Source organism: Rosa rugosa, chromosome 7 (assembly GCF_958449725.1).
Source record: "Rosa rugosa chromosome 7, drRosRugo1.1, whole genome shotgun sequence".
NCBI classification, from domain to species: domain Eukaryota; kingdom Viridiplantae; phylum Streptophyta; class Magnoliopsida; order Rosales; family Rosaceae; genus Rosa; species Rosa rugosa.
In genome coordinates, this window is record NC_084826.1 from 2,040,372 (window position 1) to 2,056,182 (window position 15,811).

A 15,811-nucleotide genomic window follows, 5' to 3' on the forward strand; every position below is an offset into this window, starting at 1 on the left:
TCGGAAACAGAAGCTGCTGCCCCGAAATTAACAACAACGCCGGGAAATGCCTCATAAGCTGCCGGTGCATGAGCAACGTCGCTGCCGCCGGCAACGTCCATTTCCATTGTGCAGCGGCCGTTGCAGTTTATTGGTACATTCGTGCCTTGGTTGCCTTTGTTCGATGGAACGTTGCCTTTCAACGACTGAAAATGAAGTTGAGAGTCATTGTTCTTCAGCCAGTGATCTCCTTCCAATGGCCTCATGGCCAGAACTTCTCGAAAACCAGATACACATAAAACTGCGAAAACGAAGGCTACTTTGTAGTACTGCTTGTTCTGAACAAACCCCATTTGATCGAGTAGGATTGAAATGAACGTAAATGTTTTGTGTTTAGGATTGTTTTGTGAAGAACGGAAAAATATGGGTGAGAATGATCGAAGTTGGCATTAATGGAAGGAGAGGGTTGGTGTATATATAGTTACAGATCATGCATAATAGTTTAGGGATTAGGGTTGATTGGAATTTAGTTAAGTGTGTATGATTGGTTGACTCGGAGCCGCGTTTTTCAAGTTTGAATTAGAGAGGTAGAGTCTAACTCAAAGACGAGGGTTCGTCAGCTTGAATAAGTCCATACGTATACTTCTTTTTTTTAAAAGGGGTTCCATACATGTACTTTATATTATATAAAATTATGAATCAAATTTCAATTGGTCGATTGTGTCATAGTGTCAAACTTGGTGGAACTTCATGTGACATGCTCTTCTTTTTTTTTTTGAAAGGGTGACATGCTCTTATATGGGCCGGGTTTTGAATTTTGTTTTCATTTTTTGGACCAGAAGAGCTTAGAGAAAGGGTATGTAGGGATGCATAACTTGAAATATTGAGTCCTAAACCTTGACTGAAGCTTCAGAATTTCACCATTTCAAAGCCAAGAATGGGTCTCAAAAGCGTATAACGCCTTTAGATTGAAGTATATAATACTATTCATAATGCTTCTTTGTCACGCAATAAAGTATAGTTAGACTCTAAAGTATAAGATAATTAAGCGAGGAACTCATTAAACTACCAAGAAATTCACTAAGCTAGAGTATAGGAGTTGATCTAGAATTAGTGTTATACCATAATCATGCAAGTCGAAGGAGGCACGTCCATATTTCATCATATAATTCAACTATTAAAATCATTCATTCTCTAAGTTTCTGTGTCTGAATAACTTATTATAATTCATTTTAACTGAAAATTATTTAGCCATTTATTTGTCGATCATTTTCATCATTTCAATTTTATGTCACAAAATTGTGATCGTCTATGTCATTTAAATTGGAAAACTGTTATCAATTTAACTAACTTTAATAAGAAATTATTTTGCAGAGAAACTTAAAGAATGAATCATCAATGAAATTGGAGAAAGTACTAAGAAATTCAAATTGTCCAAACCTTTAGAGTCTAGGTCTTCCTCCATTTTTCAAGCAACATGAACTAGATATGTAAGAAAAGTTCAACAATATTGTAGGCATGTACTGGTGCAAGCATAAGCTGCAGAACCCAAATCCAATGGGCAAAGTAGCTCGACCAACCTCTATTTTGGACCCATTACAGAGGTATACACGCCTAGATCTCTATACCTACCTTCTCTTCCAACTCCAAAGGCTTGAAATATAATCCCATTTGACAGAGTCAATTAACCGTGCTTTGGGTACGTGGGTTTGACTGGCTTTTAATTTCGGCTTAATAAGTTCACTAATTTTTTTTGTTTGTAATAAGTTCACTAATTTGGCTTCAAAAGTAGACGTTCATAATAAGACTGTACACAAATGAGTAAAGCAAAACAAGACCAAGTAAAAGTCATTGCCCTCCACAAACTTCATGCTCCTTTTGCTGCATGCTTTTTTCCAACAAGCTGCTGCCATAGATTTTCACATACATCGTTTGCCACTTTGGCCTTTCGTTTCTAAAAGAGGCCTGTGCCGTAAAATAAGTTTTGCCACTTTGGCCTTTCGTTTCTAAAAGAGGTGCCGTAACATAAGCCCCCGTGAAGCTGCAAGTTTGACGTTGGAACTAGCAGCTTGGAGGGTTTAGAATTCGGCTCCTTAGAATTCTCATATACATGGACCGGCCAACTACCTTCTAATTAACAGGTCTCATGATAATTTGACACGGAATGCACAAAGCAACACGAGTCATCTTAGTGGATCATCAATAAAAGGCGTCAATGCTATTTTGAATCGGTCTGTTTGCTTAATCATTAATTAATTACTTTTTGATAGATGTATCATCATAAAGTGATCAGATTATTTACTCTTTATTTGCATGAGTTGTATTACAAGTTTCTCAAATCAAATTATTGTTATTTTGATCATGTTCTTATGTACCTAGCTAGCTATCTAAGAGCATATTTAGCAATGCTAGTCATTTTTTAGTTAAATTTTGGTCAAAGTAGCTAACAAGTCATTATAGCTAGCCACTTTAAAACATGTCTGCATAAGTTCTTTCTATTTTAACTAGGTTTGAATTTATATGATTTATTTAATGAAGAAAACTAATTCAAATATTTTTATAAATTACATAAAATAACTTAAAAGAAAAATTTTAAATTAACAAAAATAATAGAGAATCTCATCTCGTTTTCTCTATATTTAGGAGCAAGATAGCTAAAAACAATAATAGAGATGCACTAACGAGTCTGGTGCAACTGCTAAAATTGATAAGAAGTTAAACATGCTTTCTGAAATAGCTAAGGAGCCAAGATAGAGAGTTTGCTAAACATGCTCTAAGGGAAGTGACATAAAAATGTTTCCATCGTTCTTGGGTAATTTGATCCCTTCCGCAAACCCTTGATTTTCATGTCAGGTGATTATAGAAAAGTGTTCCTCATATCCCAAATGTGATAAGAAAACTGGAGCAGTTAATGCATTTATTTGCTATTGAAACCCATTAGTATGTCCGAGTTTAAAATTTTAAAGCATGAAAATGGGGCAAACAATATTTCCTATCAAGAAAAGCTTTTCCGTTGTACTGAATGACATGATGATTAGAATGCTGAGGTACTTTTTTATGTTGTGAGTGGTGTTTGTGTATTTATAGACATGGGTTTCTTACCGCAATTATAAACTTCTTCCTTGGTGCCTCTAGTATGTCATTTTCAAGAACAAAGGATGCTTGTGGGCAACCTGGGCTACAGCCCATGTAGAGTTTCTTAAACAATGCCCTCTAACTAATATACTATTCAGTTTTGCTAATAAGCGAAAGATTAGAGCCCATGCAGTATGAATCCAAGGTATATACTTCTATGCTTAGAGCCCATGCAGTATGATTCCAAGGTACATACTTCTATAATTTTATTATAGCTCATGCTTTTTACTTTTTAGTTTTATTTTTGGGTGTTGAACAGTTGATCCATTCATCCTAATTATTACTTTTTTTACTGTCAAAGTAATAGTATTAAAATTTTACCAAAATCTTTTACATTAAAAAAAAATTATAGATAAAGTCTAGCCTACTCTATTTTGATATCCTGCATCCATTCCTGATTATTTTTGTTTGGTATTAAATGTTTGCCAATTAGTGAATGCGTTTTTTATTTTTGGTGCAAACAGGGCCTAAAACCAAAATCTCAAGCGAACAGAGACTCAAAGCAATAGTTCTGGTGAAGCATTTTGTCGTTCATATAGAAACCCTGAGGCGGAGTTGGCCTTTCTCTCCCTTTCTGCGAAGAAGGATAAAGCGGTCGGGAACTACAGTGAGTAACAATAGAATATTACAGATATTTGAAGCTAATTTAGTTCATTTACACAATGTATAATCATATAATCCAAGTGATCAGATTGACTCCTTATTTGCATGAGTTGTATAACAAGTTTCTCAAATCACATTATTGTTTTTTTGATTATGTTCTTATACACCTACCTAGCTACATAAGAAGCCTAAAATACAGTTAGGATATATAAAATGACATGACCAAAATGCTATCCAATGAAAGGGTTTGCTTTAGGCTTGAATTGAAAAATGAGATGTTGTAGGTAACCATACATACATCTAAATGTTTTGATATGGACGACAATAAATTGGTAGGACCAATCAAAGTAGATCGATAAATATGTATGATAGCCACATGTGGTTAGTGTTTTTAGAGAACTTCTGTACATGTAATGCTAGATAATAGGTAGGCTTATAAAGACATGTTGAGGCTTATATTAAACTTGTGGACAGAAAGTAAGAACTTAAAAAATTTAAAACTTATATGTACTAAATTTTCTTCGCCAAATGTGTGATGAGAACACACGTATTGGAGCAGTTAATATATTTATTTTCTATTGCCTATTAGTATGTGCATATTCTATAGATCTTGGTAAACCATGGGCAAACGTAAATACCATTTCCTATAATGAAGAGCTTTCCCGTACTACTGAATAACTTGATAATTGATAATTAGAATTCTGAGGTACTTTAATATGTTCGTGGTGAGTGGTGTTTGTATATTGATAGACATAACTTTCTTAATACGATTATAAACGTCTTCATTGGTGCCTCTAGCATGTTATTTTTGTTTGGTATTTAAATCTTTGCTAATTACTGAGTGCATATTTTATTTTTTGTTGTAACCAGACGCGGCCTAAATTTGAAATGTAAAGCAAAAGGAGACTCACAGCAACACCCCCTGGTTAGGGCTGTAAATAGGCTCGATACAGCTCGTGCTCGACTCGTATTCGACTCAATTTTAGCTCGTTCAGCTCGTGTTCGTAAGATAAATGAGCCAAACCGAGCTTGAACAAGGATATATTCGGCTCGTCTAGCTTGTGAGTAGCTCGTAATTTTCAAGAGTAGCTCGAGCTTGTTAAAACTCGGCTTGTTTGTTAAAACTCGACTTATAAAGATTTATAGCATAAATAAAAATATAATTTTTCTAATCTCAAATCTGTAATTCTTTTTAATACCTTCCTTTTCAATTGGAAGAGAATATGAGAATTTAAGTAAAATTATTACAATAAAGAACAATAAAGAAAATATTCAAGCCGAGCCGAGTTTGAGCATGGAAAAAAAAAATTCAAGCCTTAGCCCGGCTCAAGCTCGACAAAAAGCAAATGAGCCGAACACGGTCACCTTGGTATTTGCTTGGACTCGGCTCATTTACACCCCTACCCCTGGTGAAGTATTTTTGTTTCATATAGAAACCCTAAGGAGGAGTCGGTTTTCTCTTGCTTCCTCCAAAGAAGGGATAAAGCAGTTGGGTACTACCGTGAGTAACTTGCTAAAGAAGTAATAGAATATTACAGATATTTGAAGCTATGTCATAGATATAAACTTAAAGTATTGACAATCATTCACAGATCAACAAAGGCAGTAACTTGATTCATTACACAGGGACAGGCTCTAATGAGAACCTTTAAAATAAGAACTAATTGAGGACTTTTTAATCAACGGTTTGGGAGACCCATTTTTCGATTTCATTTCGGCAAATCAACTGTTAGATGTTTAGGTATGTATCAGTAGATCATTTTTGAAAATTTTCTTTCAAATTGCTAATCATTAAGGTACCGAACTAGATCAAATCAATGAACGAACCAAATTGTCAAACTTGAACAGTTCATGTTTATAAATAATAATTCATGAGTATGAATGTCTTAACAATTTTTAATTTGGTTGAAAATTTGCAGAAATGATATATTTATGGATATCTAAACATCTAACGGTTGATTTATAGAAATGTGATCGAAAAATAGGTCCCACAACTATTGATTAGATAATCCTCAACTAGTCCTCACTTTAATGGTTCTCATTAGAGCCCCACCGTCATTACACATATATGTCAGCCGAGAACAAAGAGGGGAACTACAAAAATGTTGCATTCGGAACGATTTTTTTTTTTTTTTGAAACGGGTCACAAGATGAACGATAAGTATGACAGAATCATACGAAATCCTGCTTATAATCCAATAGTGTACGTGCACGCGCGCCTCTATAATGACCTAAGAATAAGTCTGCTGCAAGCTGCGTTAGCTGCCTAGCCTCACATATATGGTTTGGCACCTTGGCCTTTCTTTTCTCTGAAAGAGAACGACACGTACATCAACAAAACTCAAAGAGGCTAGGGAACCTATTCTAATCAAACCAATTTATGATTCTTAGATAAGACACTTGCGGTGCGGTTGGATGAGAAAATTATGAAATCCATAGGAATTTATAAATGATGGAATCTTTAACTCCATCAATCTAAAATTCCATTAATTGCAATTTCTGTTGTTTGGTTGTATCCATTTAGGATTTGAAATGTGTAATAAATTAAGAAAGTTTAAAACAAATAAAAAAATAAAATAGAAAAAAACCTTGTTTTGGAAATGAAAATTGAATACTGCAAGGGAATTCGTAAATGACACCTATTTTGGTGGAAATTGAAGTGGGGAATTTAAATGATGAATTCCTTCGTTTTTTTCCACAGAGAAATTTAAAATTTTCAGTTTGATAATGCCAAACGAGGGAATTAGCTTGTAGGAATTATGAAATCCTTACTTTCAATTAAATTCCATCATATTTTCCCTCATCCAAACACACTCTTGGGCAGGGGCGGAACCACGTTGAAGGCTTTATGGGCTCAAGCCTAGACAACTTTTTGGGCTAAAAACCCTTAAGTATACATATATCTCTCAGCCCATACCAGCCCAAAGAAAAAAAAAAATTGTAGGTTTGATTCATCGCGTGTATTCCCAGAAGGCCAGAATCCCAGCTGATTCGCGTCATCGACTCATCCCAGCTCCCAGCCCAGTAGCCCACAGCAGCTGACAGCCTCACGCGGTCACGCCCTCAGTCCCTCACTGCCTCACTGTCTCTAGTGTTTCGAACTTTCGATGGAGCCATGGAGGATTGGAGGTTATCCCTAAATCGATTGAAACAACTCAAACAAGGTATGAAGCTCTAAACCTATCGATCTCCCTGTTTTGAATTTGTGAAGCTCTAAATCCCAGATCTTTCTAAGTTGGGCTTTGCCGATTCTGTTTCTTACCACTGAGGGAGAGAGGGACTGAGGGAGATAGAGAAAGAGAGATAGAGAGACTGAGAGAGAGAGAGAGAACCCGGTGGTTACTGGTTAGCTGAGGCGGTGAGGCCTGAGGAAGTGAGGATCTTGATTGAGTTGATTCTTGATCTGTTGAATGTTGATTACTTGATCATGGTCTGAATGTCTGATGGTCGGTCACGGTCAGTCCACTCAGTCGCCCAGTCGGTGGATAGCAGGATAGACCCAGTCTGGGTTCCAAACCTCAAAAAAAAAAAAAAATTATTGTGCCCTTCTAATTAGCCTAGACAGGAATTTGATCCTGGTTCCGCCACTGCTCTTGGGAATTCTAATGACAAAAATTGCTTAGATATAAAAAGAAAATTAACTAGAAACCACAAAGCGAAATGAAGGCCAAGGGTGCCACTTGCACTCTCCTGCTACAAGTCGATGTTTGTATAGCGTGGAGGTTTTCGATTCTCATATACATTTGACTTATAATAGTTATCGCATGAATTGGTCATGCTCACGATGATGCGATTAATCGAACTGGATGGAGCAACAGTTCGTCTGTGTTGAGAACATCCTGATCATCATTCCCGATCAATCCCTTTTTGAACTACATACTTATACTGGCCACTTAAAATCATTTGACTGCTATTCCATAAAAAGGTTTTCCTTCAATTGGTTTAGGCTCATAGTTAGCTGAGATGTCTTCTGAAACAATGCATTTATATATGTGTGCGAGTTTGAGATGGTTGTAGGAAACCGTAGCTCCATTGTCTTGGTTAATATCCAGCCTCGATAATCTAGGCATGACAAGAATGGTAAGAGCCAACAACATGAACGACTCAAAAGAAGTTCACAATGGCTATATCAATCTCTCTAACGACATGATGACGATGATGCACCATCATCAATTCATCATAGGCTCAAAGTAATAGAAAAATCCCAACAAGAAAGAATCTGAAAATAAAAACAACTAGCTTTGTCTGGTGATGTAAGGAGGAGCAGCCCCATATAATATTGCCGTATTCTATCTCTCTCTGTTTGTCCATGAGGATGAGGACTTGGTCTTACTTCAAACTTCAAGATCAGTCTGGTGCCTCCAAGTGGCAGCCATTCGTGCCTTCACCAGGGTTTTGTCAGGGCTTGACTTGGAGAGGAGGTCTAACTTCTCAACCCCCTACCAAGGCCCTACAGAGCCATAAAATAGTAACCCTCTTTATTTAACTATGTCTTAATGCCCTTAATATCCCTCCCGAGTGATTAAGAACTCATGGTAATGAATGACTAATTGGTAATTTGCTGAACCCTTGAAAGGGTATCGGATGAAAGAAACTAGTCTCTTCTGTACAAAAAAACAGAAAAAACAGCGCGCACTTGCGTATAGAAAACTCAGAAAACCTTGCAATATATAAATCCTCAATTCCTCATCAACAACCAAAACAAGGAGATGCAGACGAGCTCTCCACTAGCATTCAGACCATAGCTAGCTAAGACCATAGCTAAGCTGATTAATACAAACTTGTTTGCAATTCATTTTTCTGAGTACAATCCCTTCCTTCCTAGCTTCTTTCCTTAAATCTCGATACCTTCTTCCTCAAGTATCGAACTTCGAATAATGGAGTTTCAGTTCCAGCTGCAGAAACAGATTTCATTTCCGGCGGCGGCTCAATCACATAGAGCTTCAGGCATTCCAATAAGCAGTAAAGGCAATAAGTTGAAGGGAGGTAGAAATAGAAGCAACAACACCAACAAGTTTGTTGGGGTGAGACAGAGACCTTCAGGGAGATGGGTAGCTGAGATCAAAGACACAACGCAAAAGATAAGGATGTGGCTTGGAACCTTTGAAACTGCTGAAGAGGCTGCTCGAGCTTACGACGAAGCTGCTTGCCTTCTTCGTGGCAACAATACTCGAACCAACTTCATCACACATGTCTCTTTGGATTCCCCTCTTGCTTCTCGAATCCAAAATCTCCTCAACACCAAAAAGCCAGGACCCAACTGTAAACAACAAATCCAAATGACTAGTAGTACTTCTTCTAGTACTGCCTCTCAATCCCCCACAGCTAAAAATACTAGTAGCACAAGTACTAGCGCTAGTTCCAGTAGCAAGAGTTGTCTTTCGAGTGAGGTATCGAATCAAGAGTCGTCTCATCATCAATTTTCTGATGATGTATACAAGCCAGACTTGAGTAACTGCAATCAGCTCCCTTTTGATCAGTTGAGTACTAGCACTACTTCTTCTTCAAATTCTTATCAATCCAATATTTCTTGGGTTGATGGATTCTCATTTGCTCAGCAAATGTTTGCGACACCAAAAGATGAAGCTGCTCTGTCGAGCGAATTAATTTCCGCTGATGAACGTGGTGATTCGGATGAGTTGTTGGAATTTGAAAGGATGAAAGTCGAAAGACAGATATCAGCTTCATTGTATGCTATGAATGGTGTGCAAGAGTATATGGACACAGTTCATGATGCGAATGAAGCTCTTTGGGATCTTCAACCATTCTGTGCTTTGTGATCCAACTGTTCCATGCATGCATGCCTTTATGGATATTAATCTTCATCTCTCTTTCTGTTTCATTGATTCTGGTCACTTTTTTCTTTTCTTTTTTTTCATTCACTATAAACTCTTAAGAAAAGAGTTAATTAATAGATCGGATAACAATAACAGATCGAGAATTATGCTACGGATTGATAGAGATTGAATACTATTACTATTATTATTTGTAAAATTATTCTTGATTACTCCGAGAAGTTACCTAATTGATGTTTTTGAGAGGTTTTCTAAACCATCTCTCTCTGTTACTGTAATCAATATTGACTTGATATACATTCTGTTCCCCATTGTTTAAACTCTTTCATTCCCTGAGAAAGACGCTATTGAAAACCGAAAGTACTCAAATAATGAGAATATGAGATATTGGAGATTAAGCTATTTTTATAGATACTGGTAAAACTCAAAAGCATTCACAAACCTCTACAGTTCAACTTCATTCATTTACATATAATGTCATGCTATCAGCATAGAACCAAGACGGGAATTCAAAACTGTTCCATCTTGTAAGCAAGTGTTTTGTGACTTTTGTCACAAGATGAAAACTCAATAGGAAAACATTCAATATGACCGAAACATACAAAACCCTTCAAATTGTTCATTGTCGAAGGGTAGACGTAACTTGTGGTGATACTTACTGATACAAGATAAATAGAAGTTTCTTCTGACTCATCATCTTTCCTCATTTTCCCTCATTTTTTTTTTTACTATGAAGCCTCTTCAAATAAATTACATTAACTTTTCTGTTAGCAAAGACCTTCAATTTTTGCCATTGTACAGCGTCTCAATGAACTGTTAGATACCTTCTCTTGTAGTCTTCGTTGGAATTCAACTTCTCCTTGTCTAATAGCATGTTGAGGAGACCGACTTCAAGAGAAAGTGAAACTACAAAAACTTGAACAGACATTGCCAGAGTGCTTTGGCTGTCAAGGATTCAAATAAGATTCCCAACCAACTTTCTGTAGCTTCTCATCTTTTGCCAAGACTTCGCTCTTTGTGTCTTCTTGATACTGGCTGATTCTGCATTTAATTTAACTCCACATTAGCAAATGCAGGCAAATGATTATCGAAAGTTTTGAGTTCATATGTCACTAAAAACTTTGCAACATGGATAATGAAGTGAAATGACCAACCTTGCAAGTAGATCAGCATCACAAACAGCTAACATCCTTGCTGCTAGCAAACCAGCATTGGTGGCATTGTTTATAGCAACTGTTGCAACCGGGACCCCTCTTGGCATCTGCATGGTCAAAAGTCACAAAAAAAAAAGAAAAAAGAACTATGTTGCGAGGAAACCACTCATGGTCTCCTAAATGGAATATCATGTCCAACATAAAAAAGTCTTGTATCCAACAATGCAAGCATGATGTCTAAACCTGTCTACATCCAGTTGACCTAATTTCATATATCATATGCCAAGCCCCAGCACTTGACAGTCCATAATCCTAAATCTACTAAATCTCATAGGGATGCCTCAGAATTCATATTTCTAGGGTCGTAAGATGGTAGAATACTACATTTTTCCATCCAGGAACTTATTACATAAAGAAGTTTCAAATTCATACCTGCAATATAGATAGAACCGAATCAACTCCATCCAATGTAGAGGCACGCACAGGGACACCAATAACGGGTAATGGAGTGGATGCAGCTACCATTCCTGAAAAGCCAAAGAAATAGCAAAATCAACCCCAAAAAAATGCAAAAGTTGTTATGTTATTACAGCACTCTGTTTGGAACAAAGATTATATACCTGGCAAGTGAGCTGCGCCACCAGCACCAGCAATGATGACCTGAATTCCCCTTTCCTGGGCAGACAAGGCATAAGAATGCATCCAATCGGGAGTTCGATGCGCAGAAACTATCCTAACCTGAAAATTAGAGTCTGTTAACACCATAAATAACATTTTACGGGTAACTCATTTGAGAAAAACCATAACAGATGAGAAGCAAACCTCGTGAGGCACTTCAAACATAATCAAAACTTTTGCAGCATCCTTCATAACAGGAAGATCTGAATCAGAACCCATTATGATCCCAACACGCGGTGTGGCTGCATTAAGAAAAAGACAAGGCTCATGAATTTAATGTGGAAAACTGCTCTACATAATTACAACTTGTTAAAAATCTATTATGAAATGAAAATGGAATCTTCATTGTAAGTTATCTTTCAAAGGGGGTGCAGCCATACACAGTGGAAATAATTGGTCCTGTTATGGAAGTTGACACTTCTAATAAGATAAAGTATCTTAACGTGTGCCAATTTTGGACTGAATCTTTCATGCCAATTTTTTCGTAGTCCCGACCCAAAATAGTTTCATAGTCAAAAACATAATTACAAAACCACCCTAATAGCATTACCAGCGGACTGACTATCAGATATTTTGTCATTTAGCATTGAATCCAGAGCTTTTTCCACATTGCCCATGGAAGGTCCAACAATGGTAATATGACCCATTTTCCGTTGCTTCCGCATATCTGCCACACACAAAAAGTAGAGCAGTTAAAAAAAATACAAGTAATTCTTGTGTAAGAAAAAAAAAAAGAGATGAGCAAGTAAAACATGGACATAGACAGAATCTAACCTGGCTTATCATACCAATGAACAGTAGCCCCTGGAATACTCAAGGCTCTTCCAATCACTTGATGAGCTAGGTGGAAACCAGCTTCCCCCTAAAAGCATAAATGGTGGCATGACACAGTTAAACACGTGATTAATTGTTATTCCACAAGCCCAGTGATAACTGTACATTTTTCAAATATTCTGTAAGATATCTATGCTTAATTAAACAAGACAAATCACTATGTCAATATTGACAAAGAGCACAAAGATGGAAAATTTCACGTTGAACAGAGCATCACCTCATCTTCACCAAGTAAATTGTACATAATTGCAGCAGGAGTTTTCATTGATGGATCACCAAGTGGAAGACCAACAACAGCCCGCAAATGCTGTTCATACTGTGAGGTGTAGCAAGACTCTATTGTGTGATGACCGCTATTGTGAGGTCTGGGAGCTACTTCATTTAGCAAAATCTGAAAAGAAGCGAATACATGAATAACTTGGTTGAATGAAGCAGATATCTGAAGCTTAAAAAAAAAAACGAATACAATGTATAGTTGTTAAGAGATGTAGAATTAATACCTGATCATCCTCTGTCAAGAACAACTCAACCGCAAACACACCAGCGCCTTCTAATGAACTGACAGCTCTAGATGCAATGTCAGTGGCCAACTTTCGGATCTTCCATGGCACGTTAGCAGGTGCTTTGACAATGTGACAAATGTTTTCCCTGCAAGACAAGATCCTCAAACATTCATGAAATATTCTTATGTGACAACAGCTGTATATGAATCTTATACTGTTACAGATATGAAAGGTTGGCAGAAAGAATGATTGGCTAATGACAGACAATTTAAAAACTGAATCTGCAGCTTACTTGTGTATAGTTTCAACAACAGGATAGCACACGATAGAATTGTCTCTTCCTCTAGCAACAATGACGGCCAGCTCCTGCATTTAGATTGCCAAACATGTATTAATATTTACCACTGATACTAATTAAATTCAAAGGTACTCAATGTCGCATTATTAGTTGGTTCTATATTGATCTTTGAGTGACAAAAAACTGAAAAGTGTGCAATTGAAATCGTTGAAAAGAAAATGTGGATAGTAAATTCACAAACTAAATCATTGCCAGTGATGAACACTAGACACTAACCTTTACAAAAGGGGCCCATTTCTCAACATACAAACCGCGATCAAACCCTCCAAGAGCTGCAACAAACTTAGAGAGTAAAAGAAGGGCAATAGGTTCTACTTCTTGAATTCAACAACATTAAACAAGACAGATTATAATCATGCCAATAGAAAAGAAGGAAGAGATCATCAAAGAGACTATTACCTGTTACAGCAGAAGAAAGATCATGCTCACTCTTAGCAACAGCATTTCCACGCCCATCATAAGCTAATCTTTTACTCTTTATCATTAGAGGATAGTCAAAGAGGTTGCCTGCCCTCTTGGCACCTTCCAGATCATCTATCTGCCTTTGCCATATGTTTCAAGAATCAATATATCATGAGTGGTTATGGAAAGCAAAATGTGGAATTCACTTAGGCTAATCCTTGAATCAGATGCATAAAAAACAAACCTGCATAAATTCAGGAAGTGGAATATCATGCCGCGAAAAGTGAATCTTTTGAAGATATTTATCCTGTTACATAACCCGATGCTTGCCAAGATTAGAACGAAACAATGCAGTGAAAATTGTAATAGCAAATTATTGCAAGATCGCCCCAAAAGGATAAAACTTAATGACTCTAAACTTCGAACACACCCTAAAAGCAAAATCAACAGCGTGATCCGAAAATTCATTCACAGAAGGAAGAAACTAACATGTATTGTTCTGATTGTAGAGGCTAGTCACAGTCATGATTCACATCTAAAGAGAGAAAAGCACTAGTCACAGTCGAGCTACAAGGGACCTCTACTTTTTCTTTTTACAGATTATTGATGTGCATCACCTCACACTCTAGTTATCAAATTAAAGTTAAATCATAATATTATATAGATTATCCTAGCCAATAAAACCCAGAATACACATCCCAAAATAAGAGGAATCGTTAAATAGCATTATCATTTCTGAAAACAGTATTCAAATACCTAAGTCTCACATATTCAGCTTTGTGATTATGATATCATCAATTCGCCAGAAACATCACCTTAATTTTAAACTGATCAGTAATCAATCTTCAAGAAAACAACTGGTAGAAGAACACTGCGGCCTTACTCTCTAGTCTTAGTTCCAATTCAGTTACACACCATCCAACACGATTAACATGCCAATGTAATAAAGATTCCTTGCATTAATATTCTTTATACAAAACCAAGAATTGCGTTTAGTCTGAATCCATTTCGTTAGTTTCATTTCACTGAGAGCAATCTGACATCTCTACAAACTCGTACTTAACATAACGATTAGAACTTTCAAATTCAAACCTACAAATACACCCTTCCTGCTAACCAAAAAGAACAACATACGAACAAAACAAACAAAAAAGAATTGAAACAAACAAATACACCCTAACTAACCTGTATTATTCTGATTGTAGAGGCTTTCGGCTGGCAGTCTACTCCTTGCTGCTCAAGCTTCTCCAATGTCTCCACATCCACATGTTCGATTTCCACCGTCAACACTCCACACCTAACCACCAAAAACAAAGTGATACTTAATGGGGTGATAATCTAAATATTTGAACATAAGCAAACACAATGCAAACCAAGTCCATAAAAACCGCAACCTTTTCGCGAATTCTTGGACAGTGGCACTGTCATCAAAGCTCCCAACCATATGGTGATAGGCAAGTCTACTCGCCGGACAATTCTCCTGTGGGTCCAATACCATCACCTTAATAGCCATTTGTGAAGCTGCTTGGCACAGCATCCGACCCAGCTGGCCTCCTCCAAGAACACCCACAATGGTCTCAGACAATCCATGAACAACAGCAGCTAAACCATCTCCACTGAAAAAAAAAAAGAAAAAGACACAAGCTTTAACATCAAATACTCAAAAAGACACGAGCTTTAGGGGACCCAGAAAGCAAGTGTGTACCTGGGAGGAGGGGTCACGTGAGAGTCACGTGACGCCCGGCAAGCCAAGGCCTGGTTTAGCGAGCGAGAAGAAGAAGAAGCAGGAGTAAAAGTTGGGAGCTTGGTGTGGGTTGGTTTGAGGTCCATGGAGGAAGAGAAGAATGGGTTTTTGGTATTATTGGGGAGAACCAAACACGGCCTGAACCCGAAATCGGCGGTGGCGAAGAGGGAGCTCTGCTGAAGCATGACTTCACTACTCTCCTGCTTAAGCCGCCGTCTGTGTCTGTTTCTACTTTATATAGGTCCTCTCAAGCATAGCGGGTCGGGTCGGGTCGGGTCTCTGTGATCGGGTGGTTAGTGTCACATGAGAAACTGAAAACGTCTTACGTTGGTCTTTCTCTTTTAGTCTTTTTACTACGTTGTTTGATGCGCGGCACAGTTGACTGGTGCTTGGTTAGGTTGTCTTTCACTTTTAATTGGGAGTCGGTTTTCAGTTACAAGACCTAGTTAGTGTTCGGTGGTAACTTTCTCTACAAAGGTTCATATAGCTCTTTTCTAAGATTAAAAAGAAGAAGAAAAAGAAGACCTGTAATGAAAGTAGTTTGTTTCCTGAAGAAAATGACAAATGTTTTCGTAGGTAAAACTAACAATTACAAACCTATAGTCTAATGCTATGATTGTCACATC

The 15,811-nt window shown here is 37.3% G+C and overlaps 2 protein-coding genes across 2 annotated transcripts; one reads left to right on the forward strand and one right to left on the reverse strand.

Annotated features, from left to right (window-relative positions):
* Window positions 1-8,407: 8,407 nt before the first annotated feature.
* LOC133721993 (ethylene-responsive transcription factor ERN1-like) lies at window positions 8,408-9,832 on the forward strand. The gene has a single exon (XM_062148779.1). It carries the CDS (start codon window positions 8,595-8,597, stop codon window positions 9,495-9,497), a length of 903 nt encoding a protein of 300 aa, XP_062004763.1. The 5' UTR covers window positions 8,408-8,594; the 3' UTR covers window positions 9,498-9,832.
* Window positions 9,833-10,035: 203 nt separating this feature from the next.
* On the reverse strand, window positions 10,036-15,411 carry LOC133721992 (phosphoribosylaminoimidazole carboxylase, chloroplastic). Its single transcript, XM_062148778.1, has 16 exons — window positions 15,147-15,411; window positions 14,836-15,057; window positions 14,627-14,738; window positions 13,686-13,748; window positions 13,439-13,577; window positions 13,256-13,311; window positions 12,974-13,047; window positions 12,679-12,826; window positions 12,396-12,569; window positions 12,119-12,206; window positions 11,895-12,011; window positions 11,489-11,586; window positions 11,287-11,404; window positions 11,099-11,193; window positions 10,667-10,773; window positions 10,036-10,553 (listed from the first exon to the last, which is right to left on the reverse strand). The coding sequence occupies exons 1-16, from the start codon at window positions 15,368-15,370 to the stop codon at window positions 10,460-10,462; spliced, it is 1,929 nt and encodes a 642-aa protein (XP_062004762.1). The 5' UTR covers window positions 15,371-15,411; the 3' UTR covers window positions 10,036-10,459.
* Window positions 15,412-15,811: the final 400 nt, after the last annotated feature.

Coding starts and splice junctions, on each gene's coding strand:
- LOC133721993 (XM_062148779.1), top strand. CDS start 8,595: ATGGAGTTTCAGTTCCAGCTGCAGAAACAGATTTCATTTCCGGCGGCG.
- LOC133721992 (XM_062148778.1), bottom strand. CDS start 15,370: ATGCTTCAGCAGAGCTCCCTCTTCGCCACCGCCGATTTCGGGTTCAGG. Junction 12,827..12,973: donor GTTGTTGAAACTATACACAA/GTAAGCTGCAGA, acceptor CTTGTCTTGCAG/GGAAAACATTTGTCACATTG. Junction 10,774..11,098: donor CGGTTCTATCTATATTGCAG/GTATGAATTTGA, acceptor TTGACCATGCAG/ATGCCAAGAGGGGTCCCGGT.